Here is a 15074-nt window from a genome sequence, read left to right on the forward strand (position 1 = left end):
AACTCTGTTGTCCCAATATAAGGCTCTGTTTACTTGGCACAAGCCATTAATCTCAAGGACTCTGAAATGTTTCTGATAACCGAATGAGTGTTTGGTGACGGGGATTACAGACAGGATGACTTTGAGCGCAAGTCTCCCTCTCTCACTCACATTCACCACTCCCCCAAAACATTCCTTCTTGCCTCTTCCTGTACACTGTCAATGTTCTCCGATTTTGCCCCAAACTGCTGCCACATGCCCCAGCCCCTCACCTCTCCCTCCGGCTGTGCTGGCTGTGCAGCCACTGCTGGCTGCGGGGATTGGCTTGGGAAAGTAAACACCACGGAAGACCAAATTTTTAAACTCAGATGTTTAGCTTTCATGAAACTTTCAGCGGAAATGTCAGATGTAATTGAATTGTTGTTTAAAATGCCTGTCAAGACTTGACTGACTTTCCAGACGAGTGGCACTTTTAGGGATTTACTTTGCAAGGTGCCAAATACATAATTTCAGAGTGTAACTTGCCACCCAGCACTTATCTTAAACCTTTAACACAAATACTTGGCAAACTGCTATCTTGAGCTGTTCTACTATTTATGTTCCTAATTTAACGGTGTTTACTACAGCCCCTGGCACTCTTGACTGTGTAGGGCCTTTTTCATTACATTGTGTTTTGCTTCTTGTCTGAATCCTTGCTTAATACCCTTACTATCACAGCCTGCCAAGGCTGCTCTCCAGCCGCCTTCTGACCGTGCTACTGCAGCTCCTGTGTCCGTACCAAAACCTGGCAAGGAACCGCCATGGATTTAATTCCATCAAGATTATCACTTGTTATGAGTGAGATTAATATGATGTTAAAAGTTATGTACAGGGCACCTCTGATTTTTAGGAAGAACTTTGCCGCATGTAGGCACCTCTGTATACTTTGACTTCTTGAGCTGCTGCTGGCTTAAGCTTTCTTGGAGATTGTCCCACCTGCGTGTTGGCCATAGCTCTACTATGATCTTTGGGTTTGAAACCTGGCAGAATGTTTTAAGGTGGAATAACCTTTCCAGCAACTGTCTTTCTATTATACTTTGGTATCTACAGCTCATTTCTGTAATTTTCCACACTTACCGCAATTTAGGGAGGATACTCCAAACAATCTGCAGTTGGTTTCTGGGCATTGGGCGCTACACAACCAAAATACGCAATTGCTGAGAGCCACGTATTCTGGGAAAAACCAAAGGCAGGACAAACAGAAGATTGAGAAAAAGGCCATATCAAACAGTTAAGGTGGCCTCTGGATCTCTGGTCAAATCTGGTAATACAGATTTGTAGTGCCATCACTTGCTTTCAAATGTAAAGCAGCTGCTAGCTATCGATTGTGTATAGGCTATAGGATGTTTACTAGTGTTTCCCTGCAAGATGAGTGGCTATGGCATGCAGCAGTGGTGCTATGAAGGATTTATGGAGGTTTCCTGGGGAAGGAGAACAACAGAGAGGGCATCTGGGGACCAGTATTGCAGCAGGATGGAGAACAGCAAGTGCTGTGACCTGAGTGCCATAAAATAGGATTTGGACGGAGAAGCTGGGCAGAATACCAAACCTGGAGAACAAAGATACGTCGCAGTCATCTGTGTCTGTGCTGTGGAAGAGAGGTGCTGAAAATCCTCTCTCACAACAGACAGCAGGACATGTTGGGAGCAGCATCCCAGCGGCACAAGTCAGTTTGTGTGGAATGAGCATCTCAGAGCAGCCACTTCTTCACTGCTTTGACACTGCTCCGTGGGGAACGTGTCATTCATGGATTTCACAGGGCGTCCTTTTCCAAACTGTTGCCGTGGAATGAGGTCTGGCTCTTTTGAAAATATTTCCATGGCCCTCGGCAGGGTTTTGTATGTGTTTCCATTTCTAAATGTCTGTGGCACCTTCGAGAGACAAGGCTGCCTGCTGTGTTGAGACATTCTGTGCTTCAGGTGTGGAAAACCAAATGCGTTTGGTGTAAATAATAATGAATTTACATCCATGGCAAAGACAAGTGCCTAATCCTGCTGATTAGAACAACATAAAAGCCTGAGTAAGAATATATTAATAATATCATTTAGGTACATTTTTCTTAATAATCCATATGGAAAGAAATAACTTTGCAGTATACCTTATGTCTATAGACACATACACATATATTTTTTCTACTTGAGTTATTTCTGCTTAATGAAACTTCTAAGCTCCAGACAACTATTTCTTAGGGATCTTCTGCATTGTAGTTTAATCATTACTCCGGCTTATCAAAAAAAGTCACAATGACCTTTTGTTGCTGCATTTTGTACCTCTGTTGGCTAAATGAATGTCTGCTTGGAACACACTGTGAGATCAGAGTATTTGGGGAAAAAAATAACCTTCGTATGGTGGGATAATAAAGGGCTACATTTGCAACAAAACGAACCATCTTGATCCTTCCGAGGTTCAGCGACTCAGTGGAGGCTCTAAGGCACAGGCAGTCCCCTCAGTACACCCAGGGCGGTGTTTTGAAAGCCACTTCTTGTCTTCAACGTTATCCTGATGCCCTCCAACATGAGCACTAATGACTTCCCAGAAGCACTTGTGGCATTTGAGGAAAAGTTCAAGCGATAAAGGCGCTCGGCACAGACATCGTCTCGCTCTTGTCAAAGCGACGCTGCCCTACCAGAGGGCACGACATCTGCTCTGCTGCGCATCAGGTGGCACGTGTGGGCCCCTTGAGAAACGCCTTCGCTTTCTGAAAGTTCACAAGTGACTGCAGCTATTGCTCACCACTGTCACTTCCAGCACCCAGCTCCTGCAGCTTGGTGGCTGGGACGGCTGTGGGGCAGAAAGTGTGGTTGCTTGCTGAGAACTTGTATAAAACCCCTGAGTCCTGAAAAACAACAAGGACCACTGCTCAGAGCAATTAAAAAAAATCACAGTATAACGGAAATCAATATAAAAGCTGTGTGTTATTCTTCCTGCATTTTTGAGGTGCTATTTTTTTTTGAAACAAAAGATTAGACTAGAGATGCTGGTGTTTTTTCAGATCCAAAGCACTGCACACAGCAGTGTCGTGGCACCAGTGGGTTGTGTAGCCCTCACAATTTTGCAGATAAGTTTGGAAAAGCAAAACATGCATTTCAAAATTCAGGGGGCTAATAAATAGAGCTCTAAATCAGTTGATTTTAATGTTCTCATACCTGTCTTCTGTCAGCCTGACATAACAAGAGAAGAGACTTAAAGGAACAATTTTTAAGAATGTCTTTAGTATGTGCTACTGAATATTTGCTTTACATTTATTTGAAGCCTGTGACAGGTCTTTAGACCCCTTCTTCACTCACAAACGCTATGTGGTTTGGTTTTTTTCTTCCTGTTGTATTTTCTTGACTGGAGTGTTGCTGCTAGAGCAGATGAGGCCTCCTACATGATCTTGACATTCATTCTTTGCCATGCGTTCTCACACGCTGGGTCTCTTTTGGGGTGATTTGCTTGGTTCCAGTTCACTTTCACATGGTGAGCAGTCTATTTTAAATAAGTGAGGTACTGCCAGGGAAACACCCTTGTTGGAACGATAAAGGACTCAGAATTCTGATTCAATGTGAATCACTCAAAGCCATTTATTACAGAAACAAACCTCCTTATACATGCAGCTATTCTCTGATCATGCGTCCATGCTCCAAGCATGCATTCGCTAATTGGATATCATCTATGTTCATGACCTGTCCACGCGCTGGAATCTCACTGCTGATAGGTCTGTTGATTTACACCACGTTGGGGCCTTGTTATTTCAGAGTTGCTTCTCTCCCACGGCAGGTCCTGTTCCCAGCCTTGAAATTCCTGGCTGGTTCAGTAACAAATCTCCATCTAACAGCAACCCCTCCACACACCCTCATTGCTCTTTTCCCAGCATCTTAGCATAGTCTTTTGAACAAAAATGGCTGATTATTCAAATTTAGCCTTAATGCATGCTACGCTGCGGTAATTGCTCACCAAAATTCTTGTGCAGAAGGAAGATTCAAGAAGTCTCATAAGTAAATTGCAGACTCAGTGCTGAGCTTCCTCCCAGGCGGCTAATGGGTTTGGGGCTGCTCTCTGTCAGGGCAGTGCCTCTTCTTGACACCATTATTTTTCTGCCAACTTGACTTGAAACCAAGTGCCGGGCAGGGGTGGGAACTGCTAACACTCAGGAAAATAAATCCAAGCGAGCGTTTCCAAATGTCTGGCTGAAATATGTACTAAACCACTGGCTGTTTATTACTGTGTGTTGCAGGCTGTCATCTTTTGGACTTTTAAGACCCGTTTATTGAGGAGTGGCAAGCACATTTATGTTTGGACTAAAGCTCTCCCATAAATAGGGAATTCTCAGTTGTTAGGGGATAACTTGTCACAACCCTATCAAATGTCCATCTGCTCAGTCCTGCTGAAACATATCCATGTAAAAGGGGAAAGTTAATATATATTATATTATCTTTCTTTGTGACAGACACTTCTGGACCAATTGTTACTGAAGCAAGATTAAAAAGCAGCTTACTTGGAGGGAACCAGTCAAGTCCTCAGACCATCACCTCCTTCCCATGCTAGTGGGAGCCAAGCTCATCCCGTTTATTATGTTTATGTAAAAGACATTAAGGATCGTTAGTAAAATGTCTCTTTGGTCTACAATGTGCCCTGATCATCTGTGCCTTAGTAGCTCCGCTGGACACCAATATTTGCACAATCCAGCAGTTACTCTGAGAGCAAATGAATCGGTTTTCTGCCAAAGCACTGACCTCCTGTGATTGATTGACCTGGCGAGTGGCCCTCAGCTGGCAACGGGGTATAAAAAAGGGACTTCTGAGTAAATGAGTGTCATTAGATTCCAAACTGCCTGGAGCCATGAGGGTGATACTGTTGGCTGTGGTTTACATCCCGTTCACCGTGGCCGTAGAACGGTAAGAAACACATCTGGCATTGCTGGCACATCTCAGCTGGCTTCCCGGGGTGACCTGTGCTTGTTGCTACCTGACATCTCAAAAATGAAAAAATACAATTTAAAAAAAAAGTATATGAGAGCTCTAGAAAGGAGAACCAATTAATTTTTGTGTGTTTATTTTATTTGTATAGAATCCCCCTCATTCGATTCAAATCTATCAAGAAACAGCTGAAGGAAAAGGGAGAATTAGAAGAATTTTGGAGGAATCACCACCCTGACATTTTTGCCCGGAGGTACCTGCATTGCTTCCCTGCAGATATTGCTTTGTCGGTAGGAACCGCTTCAGAAAGGCTGTATGATTACATGAATGTAAGTACAGTTTTGGTAATGCAATCATGAGGACTCGTCGTTCTCTTGAAGGCAGATTTTTTTCTCAACACATTTGAAACCTAGTTTCTCAATGAAATTATAGGGCTCGAGATGGCTTGTTGCTCTGTGCTATAATACTAGATCATCAAAAGCTAGTTTACCAGTCTGCAAAACAAAGCACATAGAGATCTAGGTGAGCATGGCACCTGGGTAGAAAGCTGATGTAGTGCAGCAGTGCCAAGTCCTGTGCCAAGTTTTATTTTTGTACAGATGTGTATTGGGCTTGGTTACGTCTCCAAACAAATGTGGAAGGTTTGCCTGTACCAGTGTTGGTTCAGGACTGGGTTTTTAGTAGCAGAATCTGCTTACTTCATTTAGCTATATTTATTTATCAGAAACTTGGACGTTTGCATGTTGTAAAAAAATCTCCTAACTCTCATTTATTTGGTCATGTGGAATCACAAATCAGCGATAACAAAGACCTAAGTAGAGTTTTCATTTTTCTCTTGTGTCCTGAGCTTAATATGTACTAAATATTTGAGACCAACTTGGGTCTCACACAGACATGGGTGAATTTGCCATCTAAACTAAGAAAAGAAAAAGATGAGTTTCATTGGATCTCAGACAGGCAAGTCAGCAGGTCAAGCATTTTTGTAAACTGTCTTTCCTGGGTTTAGCATTTTGTCCATTTGCTTGTGTCTGTTTTCTATTTTCTTTCATTATTCTGGTATGTTTCTCTAAAGGAAAGATAATTTGCAGATATGTGGGGGCTGCATCTAAATGGGGAAGAGAAAGACAAATTAATTCAGCAAGAACTTCCTGACACTTCATAGCCCTAAAGAAACCTGTCAAGAGGAGCTAGAGATGTGTGTGAAGAAGAACAAAGGAGACTGAAAAATTTCAGCCTGCTTTAAAGCTTTTCAAAGAGGGATAAATCTCAAAATAACAATAACAAAAAAAATCACTTTACCAGTGCTTTGTTTTTTTGACCAACATGTCTTAGAGCTGCCTCACTTTACAGATTAATCAATAAAAGTGTGTTTCATATAGGAAGAAATAAAATCCTGCTGTACAGCTGGATGTTCTCTTAAATGGTGCACTTGCTTGCCTTCTTGTGATTATCCCATTCAGATCATAAACTCCAGGGCCAGAAACTGTATTCAGTGCATTAATTAACAAGTATGCACTTGAAGTTACATATTCAGATATTTGTATTGCCACAAAAGGCTTGGCACTGGGTATTGCTTTTCTATCTGGGTTTGAATTCCAGAAATGCCTCTTCCTAAAAATAGGTCTCTTAATGCTGAAGTGCTCTTACAGGGCCAGATAGGGGCACTTGGACACTTGCATTTGGGATGTGGATAAGCTCTTCACTCCAGCATTCATGTGTTCATAGATTATCTCTCGCTTCAATTGGCATGTGAGGATAGCCAGTGGTTTCTTTACCCAGTGGATGAACTTTGTTCAGTACATCATATACAGTCGGTGAAACAGAATTAATTTTCTGACTTGCTAATAGCTGCTAATGACAAAGGAAAAAGCTCAGACACCTGTGGTAGCGTTGATGCCACCGGTCAGAGCCCTCTGACGCTGGCAGAGGTGGGTTGTGCTGTCTTTGCCTCTTTGATTTCTCACTGACATCTGTAGGGAGCTGCCTGGAAGCCTGTGTGGCTGTGTGGGATCTTTGTCTTGGGGCTGACCTTGCCACCACTGAAGCTGGTGCATGAGAGCTTGTTGACTTCATGGGGAACCCAACTGAGTGTTTGCTTAAATGGCTTCAAAAATGCTGCATTGTTACGCATGCAGCTGGAGTGAAATCTGCCGTCCGCAGCCACTCATGGAGCCAGACACGCTTCCCTGTGGCGTGCATTTACCTCGAGATGAAGTTGCACCAAACCCCCCTGAGAAAGTGGTGTGTGCTGCTCCCAAGTCTCCTTTTTCCTCAGGAATGGCTCACCAGGAGGCAGGCTGGGGCTGACCGGGTTGTTCCTCCCCCAGGCGCAGTACTACGGAGTCGTGAGCGTTGGCACACCGCCACAGAGGTTCACCGTCGTATTTGACACCGGCTCCTCCAATTTTTGGGTCCCTTCTGCTTATTGCATCAGCGAAGCCTGCAGTAAGAAACGTCACTCTCCCTTATGCTCCTCGTATTCTCGTATTTCGGGTACCTCAGCCATTTATCCTTTTCCAAGGAGCAGCAGGGATTTGAGGCGGGGGGATGGTGTGTGTGTGGAGACCCCTTGAGGGCCACTCTCCCCTTCATGGCTTGATCCTCTGTTTTTGCCCCTCTGTGCCACCCCACAGCCAGGACAGGTGCTGGCTGCAGTTGACAAATGTCTCTCCACACCATCAGGTGCCTGAGGTGAAAGTCACGAAAATAATTTTGAGAGAGCTACAAATAGTGGTGGAAATGCCCATTTTAGTTTTGATTTACATTTAAAACCCAAAACAACCCTTGAGGTACAGAAAAACTGGTCTGTCTGCACGGTAACGGGCATGTCCATCAATGCTTGTCTCATAAGACAAGCAAAGGTCTGCCTTACCTGCACCTCGGCTTGTACTGGGGAGCGGGTACATTGCAGGGACCTCCCCTCCATGCATAAGTGTAATTTCTTTTCTGTAGGAGTGCACCAGAAATTTAAGTCCTTTCTGTCGGATTCGTACGAGCATGGAGGGGAAGCCTTCTCCTTGCAGTACGGCACGGGACAGCTTCTGGGCGTTGCTGGCAAAGACACGCTGCAGGTGAGACTCTGCCTAAAACGGGTGTCAGCCTCCAGGTCAACCAGGTTCTCAGAGCAGTTCAGATAGTGGCCTTACCCTGGAAAACCTTGCCTGGTTTAGGTAAGATCAGGGCGAGGTCTCACTAAGCTGTGTGCTGAGAAGTTTGGGTGCTTCTCTAGCTTTGGGCTAACTAGACAAATCCCTAATATTTTATTTCACATTTCTGCTTCTCTCCTTGGGTCTTGTCCTGGGTTTATGAAGAAACACACACATAATTAAGGAATTGGTATAGCCTTCTCACCAAATGGTCACCTGCTTTCTTGATGCAAGTCACACAAGGATATTCAGACTTCACAGGGAGAATGAATGTATTGATCTGGAACTGAAATGTGGCTAATTTCTTGTAACTGATGGTGTCTTTACTTTTGCTTGTATCGAATAGATAAGTAACATCTCCATCAAGGGACAGGACTTTGGTGAATCAGTGTTTGAACCAGGATCAACCTTTGTCTTTGCCCACTTTGATGGTGTGCTGGGCTTGGGCTACCCCTCCTTAGCAGTGGGGAATGCTCTGCCCGTGTTTGACAGCATCATGAACCAGCAGCTGGTAGAGGAGCCAATCTTCTCTTTCTATCTGAAAAGGTCAGTCTTTAAAGTGATACTGTCAAAAAAGAAGCAAATGTGTTTTAATTGTTGAGACAACCATGCATCTGTAGAAATCTTCAATTCTGGGAAGTAACTTCCCCCCACCCCCCTTTTCTTTTCAATTTGACACTGAAAAATATGGAGTGAAAAGGAAGAATGTGCTGGAGAGGACCATGAATTTTTGGACAGACATTATTTTTGGAACTAGTCATAAACAAAATTCTCCCAGCTTAGACTCACTGTATCTGAGTTGCCAAAGGTTTCCTTCTGGCCAGTGAGGATGAACAAAAATGCCGTGCTACACCCAAGTAGCCACATTTCAGAAAAGAAATGTTGTTACCTCGTCTGGATCCATCCGCAACTCCACCATTTTATCTAGTGTTTATTCTGATGTGGGAGCAGCAGCTGGCTCTATCTGTTCCTTATGCTTATCTCAGCCCTCGGCAGCCTACAGTGAGTCTCCTCAGAGATTGTTTGGAGGCTCTGAATTGGGACTTATGCAGCTAAAACATAGAAATTATCCTTTTCAGCCATCCAAATCTGAATTTAGAAAGGGCTGTGGTTTGTCTTTTGCTTTTTAAGTATAATATAATCAGTGCCTGCTGGTACATTCCCATGTCGGTGTTAACCTGTCTTCTGCTTCCAGAGAAGATGACACCGAGAATGGTGGTGAGTTGATCCTGGGGGGGATAGACCATTCCCTCTACAAAGGTTCTATCCACTGGGTCCCAGTCACTGAGAAAAGCTACTGGCAAATACATCTGAACAAGTATGTATGTATGTATGTATGTATGAATGTGTGTATGTGTGAAACACCTGGTGGAACTGACCTCCCCAGGTGAAACCTGCAGAGGCAGAAACACCTGGCAATACAACTGTAGAAGGACTTGGCTGCAGGGCTTTACCCTTGTGCCTCTCACAGAAGGAGTTTGCCAGGATCAGACTAGCGATTATTAGCTCTCTAAAAGTGCTGTGACATGGGGAGGTGGTTTCTGGGAAAGCATTTTAGTACATTTTAATATGATACAAGAATGGTCAAGTTGACTTGTGGTGGACTATTCAATTAAGAAGTTAAGGCACCTGGGAACTGAAACCAGCTCCAGGTCCTACTCTCATCTTTCCTGTTAAACTTGGCCAAAGTAGTCAGTGTCCCCTCATTCCTGCTCTGCTGCATAAAATGATGAGGACGCATATCTGTGGGTGAGGACAAATGCATCAGCAGGCAGCAAATGATTAGGGCTGTAGGAGTCCTGAGAGAGGAACGTGGGTCCACAGATGAGACATCTTCCTCATGCAGTTTCCTTTTATTAATTCTTGTCTCCTAAAGACATTCCTGTCTTTTAAGACTAGCAAAGCTTGGCAGCTAGTTTTAACTTCAGTCTGTACTCTGTTACTTTATCTAGCAGCAATATGTTGCTTCAGTCACAGTGTACACACATATACATGCCATTTGCTTAAAGATGTTTTGTTTTTCATTTACAGTATAAAGATCCAGGGCCGGGTGGCATTTTGCTCCCATGGCTGCGAAGCCATCGTTGACTCGGGCACTTCTCTTATCACTGGCCCCTCTTCACAAATCAGGCGATTACAGGAGTATATTGGGGCAAGTCCGTCGCATAGTGGAGAGGTAAAAACTTTACAGTCAGAAAACAGCCAGAGGGGATGAGAAGCTGGTATTTGGTGCAAAGGGCTCATAGGGTGGGAAAACTGAGAAAATAACCAAACTAAGGTCTCAGAGAAAGGTCTTGGAGGGAGCCTTGTTTCCAGGATGACACTGAACTCAGACCCAACCTAGTTTTGGCCCATCTGACTTGCCCCAGCCCTTGTCCCAAATGCCCACCTCCTCTCCCGTACTTTTCAGTATTGGCATCTGTTTGAGGAATTGATCCGTACTCTGTATCAGAGATTATTTTCTTTTGGAAAAAATCAGAAGAGCATTTGCTTTCAAAGTCACTGGCTATAGCCATTGGCTCGCTCAAGGCAGGATGGATTCGGTGCTGATGACCAGCCCCGCCACCATCAAACGGAAAATGAAAGGTATCATAATTGCAGCCCCACAAAGGCTGCACTGACAGGACCTCTCACGGTCAGCTTGCTGCAGAGCAGGTGGTGTGGTGCCAGGGCTCCCAGGAGGGATGTACAGTGGTGCTGCTCACAGTGCTGACTCCTGGCAGATGAGCCACAGGGTGCGGGACAGACCTCACTTTCTCTTATTCTTACTCCTGAACCTTACCCCTCTGTCTCCTCACTGTCTTCCCTCTCTTCCCCACTGCTCTCTCCCACATCCCTCTTGTTGATGATCCCCACCATTCCTTCCTGCCTGCCCTCCAAGGAGCACCCCCACCTCCTCCAGCAGGCCAAAATGGCCTGGATGTACTGCTTCATAGCAGACATGTGGTTCTCAGCTCCCTGTGACTCTCGGGGGGGCTTGCGTGAGCTGAAGTTGCTCAAGGTATGTCAGGCTTTCCCACCACCTTGCCTGCGGGATGGGCTGGGACATCTCTCTGCCACCTGCCACCCTTTGCATCTCCTGCTGGCAGCTTTCAGACAGCATGACCAAACCGTTGTAACATCTAAAGCACTGAGATAACAAGGCTGAGATGGATAAACCCACTCACCTCCAGGGAAAGAGCAGCTTATTTTTACTGTGCCTTATTGCTGGCCCTTGGCTGACTCCCATGGGTAATTATCACGTCGCCACAGCTCCAGTGCCCCAAGCAAAGCTGCTGCCTACTGTTGCTGTTGTCTTGGTCCTGACGCTAAGCCACATTTGGAAGAGAATTAAGAGTGTTACGGCTGCCTGGTGCACTGGGCAATGATCAAAGACAAAGTGGACTTTTAATCTGCATCCTTTTGTAGGAGGAGGACCTGAAGTTGCATCTGAGTAACTCCTGAGGCTTCTAGTTCTTTCTCGACTAAACCTTAAATTTTGTTTTCATTCACATTTTCAGATAAATGTCAAACAGTGTGCTTTAATAACAAGTTGGTTTTATAATAGCACATACTATTGGATATAGATAAAATATGTATTCCAAATGTATTTATATTGGCATAATATAAGCAGGGAACAGGTCATTGCAGTATAAGTTTATATACTCCAGTGCTGACATAAGAACACTCAGTTGACATCTCAGATTCTCCAAAAAAGCATCCTGAAAAAAAAGACTTTCTGTGACTGTTTTGGTAGCAGATACAGACAAGATAACTATTGACTCAAAATTATCCCAGTATAGGTGGGTGCACCTATCAGTAATTTTACCAGAACATTTATCTCTTTTCAGCAAGGTTTAATTTGTTCTGGATGTACAAGCTATGTAAATGAAGGATATCTTGCTTCTTGTCACCTACAAACCAGTATATTGTGGTTTTTTTTATTCTCATCCTCTGTATCTCATTGTTTATTTTGTTCTAATGGTATGATACTTGATAATTATGCACAAGTTTCAGGTCTATGTTTTCATAAAGAAGATTTAACAGTAACAACAAAAGTAGATTCTTCCTTATAGGGAGCCTCTAAAGCAATGACTTTAAACACTATGCTTTACAACAAAGATCTTCCTGGTGCTTAGAGCATTCTGCAGGACAAATTAACACACCAGTTGTTTCATGAAATAAGTAGAACGGCCAGGAAATTATCTTCTGTGTTGCTGTAAGTGAATGTATTATTTATGGAAATGAAAGACTCTGCCAGAGTTTATTCTTTCTTCTGCTCTTCAAATCCCACTCCAAGGTGGAGTATAAGCATGAAGTGCTGTATTCCATACTGGCTTTTTTTCCCTAAAACAATGATGTTAGTGGAGGGAGCAGAGTGAGCAGCAGCTGTAGGGTGCTGGGCTGGAGGCAGCTCCCTCCACCCAGTCCCAGCCAGGGCATCAGAGGACTTTTGCCCAGCAAACCTTGCTAACATGGGTTCACCAGGGCTCACATGCTCAGTTTTGCTTCTGAGCTGTACAGGGGGGACGTCAGAGTGCTCCTTCACCTTGTCCCTTTTGGGGGTCATGAGGGTTTTCATCAGCCCTGGGTCCCCAGGGGTTTTGCTGCAGTGGTCTGGGCTGCTGGGCTGGTTTGACCCAGGGCAGGAGCTGGACAGCCGGAGGGCAGTGTTGGGCCATAAATCAGTCTGATGGTGTTTCCCCATATTAAATTCACTATCACCTGCCACAAAAATCTTGAATCCGAAGAGCAATATTTAAAAAGAGGCAAATGGATCCTGTCTCATTCAGTGCATCGCATACAGTTTCTTGTAGACTGCAGAAGACTATCCAGCTTGCCTCACATAAGCTTCACGATCGGACACCACGAGTACAAACTGACAGCAGAGCAATATGTCGTAAAGGTGCGTAACTGTGGGCTTCCCACTCCCCACTCCCTGCCCCTGCAAGCTGGGGCTGGAGCAGGTGGCTCCAAGGACATTTGCTTTCCCTTCCAGGAGTCTATTGAGGACCAGACCTTCTGCATGAGTGGCTTCCAGTCTCTCGACATCACCACTCGCGCTGGCCCGCTCTGGATTTTAGGAGATGTCTTTATGTCTGCATTTTATTGCATTTTTGACCGTGGGAATGACAGAGTGGGATTTGCAAAATCTGTTCATAGGAAGGATTACTACTGAGCCGTAAGAGCATTTACTCTGCCTTAACCCAAATTTTAATATAATGATCTTCAGTGCACGTGTGAAGAAGGGCTTTAACTGAAACTGTGGACCTAAACACAGTCATGTTGTCCCCTCACAGGTTTTAAGGGCTTTGGGGTAATCCTTGTCCCAAATTATGTAGTTTGGTTCAATCTCTATATGTTTACAACTGAGAAACAATTTTTCCTGAGTAACTGATGGACACTACAGCTCTTAGGATGAAAAAAAAACAGGTCAGCATTCAGATTTGCAAAATAGGAGGAAGGATAAAAATGCTGAACAGTGTCAGGCTGACAAGACAGCAGTTACTAGTGGGGGAAGCTGATCCCCATCCAGTCTGGTCTGGGTACCGTTTTTTTTCCTCATGTGCTAGTTTCCTCCTCATTTCCTACTGCTTTCCTTTTCCTCACTATTTTCCACATCAGGGGTTTTGTCAAATACTCTTTCCTTAGTGCCATGTAAATTCTCTTTATATGGGCTTGCTCCAACCAGTTTATATAAAGGGGAATTTGACTGATGCCTGTATGGCCACTAATTTCCCCTACTGTTCCTTGCATACTGTCTCTCAAAACTGCGTTTTCCCTTGGGTTCATTCTTGCTTGGCAATTTTTTCCTCTTTCGGGTCTCAGTGTTTAATGTCCATGTCTTAGGTCAGATGCTGCTTTTAGCATCTGACACCGCTGTCCCTCGGTGTTGCGGGCAGCTGGGAGCAGCATCTCTTGGCATTACAAAACCCAGACCGCAACCCTTGCAAAGGGGCTGCAAAGGAGTACTGCAGTGTAACTCCACCTCAGATGAGTTAGGAGACCAACATGCCAGCACTAAACATCTATTGTCCCTTGCTCAGCCACTTCTTGTCAGCAGTGGCAGCAGCTTCAGCACTGGCAGAGGAGTGAAAGAGTCACAGGTTGCTGTGCTGTCAAAAGAAGATGCACTTCAACTATACCCGTTGGAGTATTTGTTTGGATAGCTAAAGCTGACACTGCCCCCGTACCTGCGAATAAAACTTAACCAAACAAAATCTGCTTTGGACTTTGTGTTGTTTCAATCTCATTTTATGTTTTTGTACAGCAGTTTCTGTGTGGTGAGGCCAGAAAGGAGGAGGAGGATAGGGTGCAACAGTGATTGAAAATACGGGTTGCTCTGCAGTTTAGAAGGGAGAGATGGGATGTATTAGGGCGTTGAGACTGCTCATTGTCCCCTAAAGTTAAAAAATGTCTACAGCCACAGCCCCAGGCACCAGGCACATCCTGGGCAGGGCAGTGGGGAGCTGGAGACTGACCCTGCTGTGGCATTGCTGAGGCAGGTGGCCCCAGGGGACTTGCTGTTCCTGCTCGTCTGGATGTGCTCAGCACAGACGAGACACCACATCCATCACTGGCCTTGGCAGCGTTACGATAGCAGCCCCTTAGATTTGAAGGGCTCAGCTGTAAGACTCGGTAAGTATTACTAAAGCGAGACGGTTTGCCTCGAGGTATCTCTGAAATACTGACCTTGCCTTCCAATATGAAATAATCCCTCTCTCCAGTGCGCATTTTCACAAATCCGTATTTGTAGCCACATTGTTTTACACGTTTGGCATCCAGGTGATGAATTTCTAGCAGTGGGGACTCTGCTGCCAGCTGTCTCGTTTTGCAGACAGGACTGAGTTGTACGAAGTTACCGTGTATTTCAGACCAATCTTGCCTTGTTTTCCCATTGTCCACATTACTTTTAAAGAACAGAGTGACCACAAGCTAACTCTTTTGTCTAGGAAATGTTATTTGTTTGGTCATAAACCAAGACAAACAACAATCTATAAAGTCCTATCACTCATTTAACAACAGCGGGTAT

At 44.6% G+C, this 15074-nt stretch overlaps 1 protein-coding gene across 1 annotated transcript; it reads left to right on the forward strand.

The window, feature by feature from the left end:
* The first annotated feature begins 11 nt into the window (after window positions 1-11).
* On the forward strand, window positions 12-14252 carry LOC102097331 (cathepsin E). Its single transcript, XM_005503228.3, has 9 exons — window positions 12-4895; window positions 5068-5245; window positions 7244-7361; window positions 7869-7987; window positions 8409-8608; window positions 9258-9380; window positions 10094-10238; window positions 12849-12947; window positions 13041-14252. The coding sequence occupies exons 1-9, from the start codon at window positions 4840-4842 to the stop codon at window positions 13218-13220; spliced, it is 1218 nt and encodes a 405-aa protein (XP_005503285.1). The 5' UTR covers window positions 12-4839; the 3' UTR covers window positions 13221-14252.
* Window positions 14253-15074: the final 822 nt, after the last annotated feature.

The sequence above is a fragment of the Columba livia genome, chromosome 1 (assembly GCF_036013475.1).
Source record: "Columba livia isolate bColLiv1 breed racing homer chromosome 1, bColLiv1.pat.W.v2, whole genome shotgun sequence".
In the NCBI taxonomy this organism is placed as follows: domain Eukaryota; kingdom Metazoa; phylum Chordata; class Aves; order Columbiformes; family Columbidae; genus Columba; species Columba livia.

What these genes read in the sequence shown, in the direction of transcription:
- LOC102097331 (XM_005503228.3), top strand. Translation starts at nt 4,840, where the DNA reads ATGAGGGTGATACTGTTGGCTGTGGTTTACATCCCGTTCACCGTGGCC. An exon ending in GGCTGTATGATTACATGAAT is followed by an intron (nt 5,246 to 7,243) that starts GTAAGTACAGTT and finishes TTCCTCCCCCAG; the next exon opens with GCGCAGTACTACGGAGTCGT. An exon ending in TGGCAAATACATCTGAACAA is followed by an intron (nt 9,381 to 10,093) that starts GTATGTATGTAT and finishes TTTCATTTACAG; the next exon opens with TATAAAGATCCAGGGCCGGG.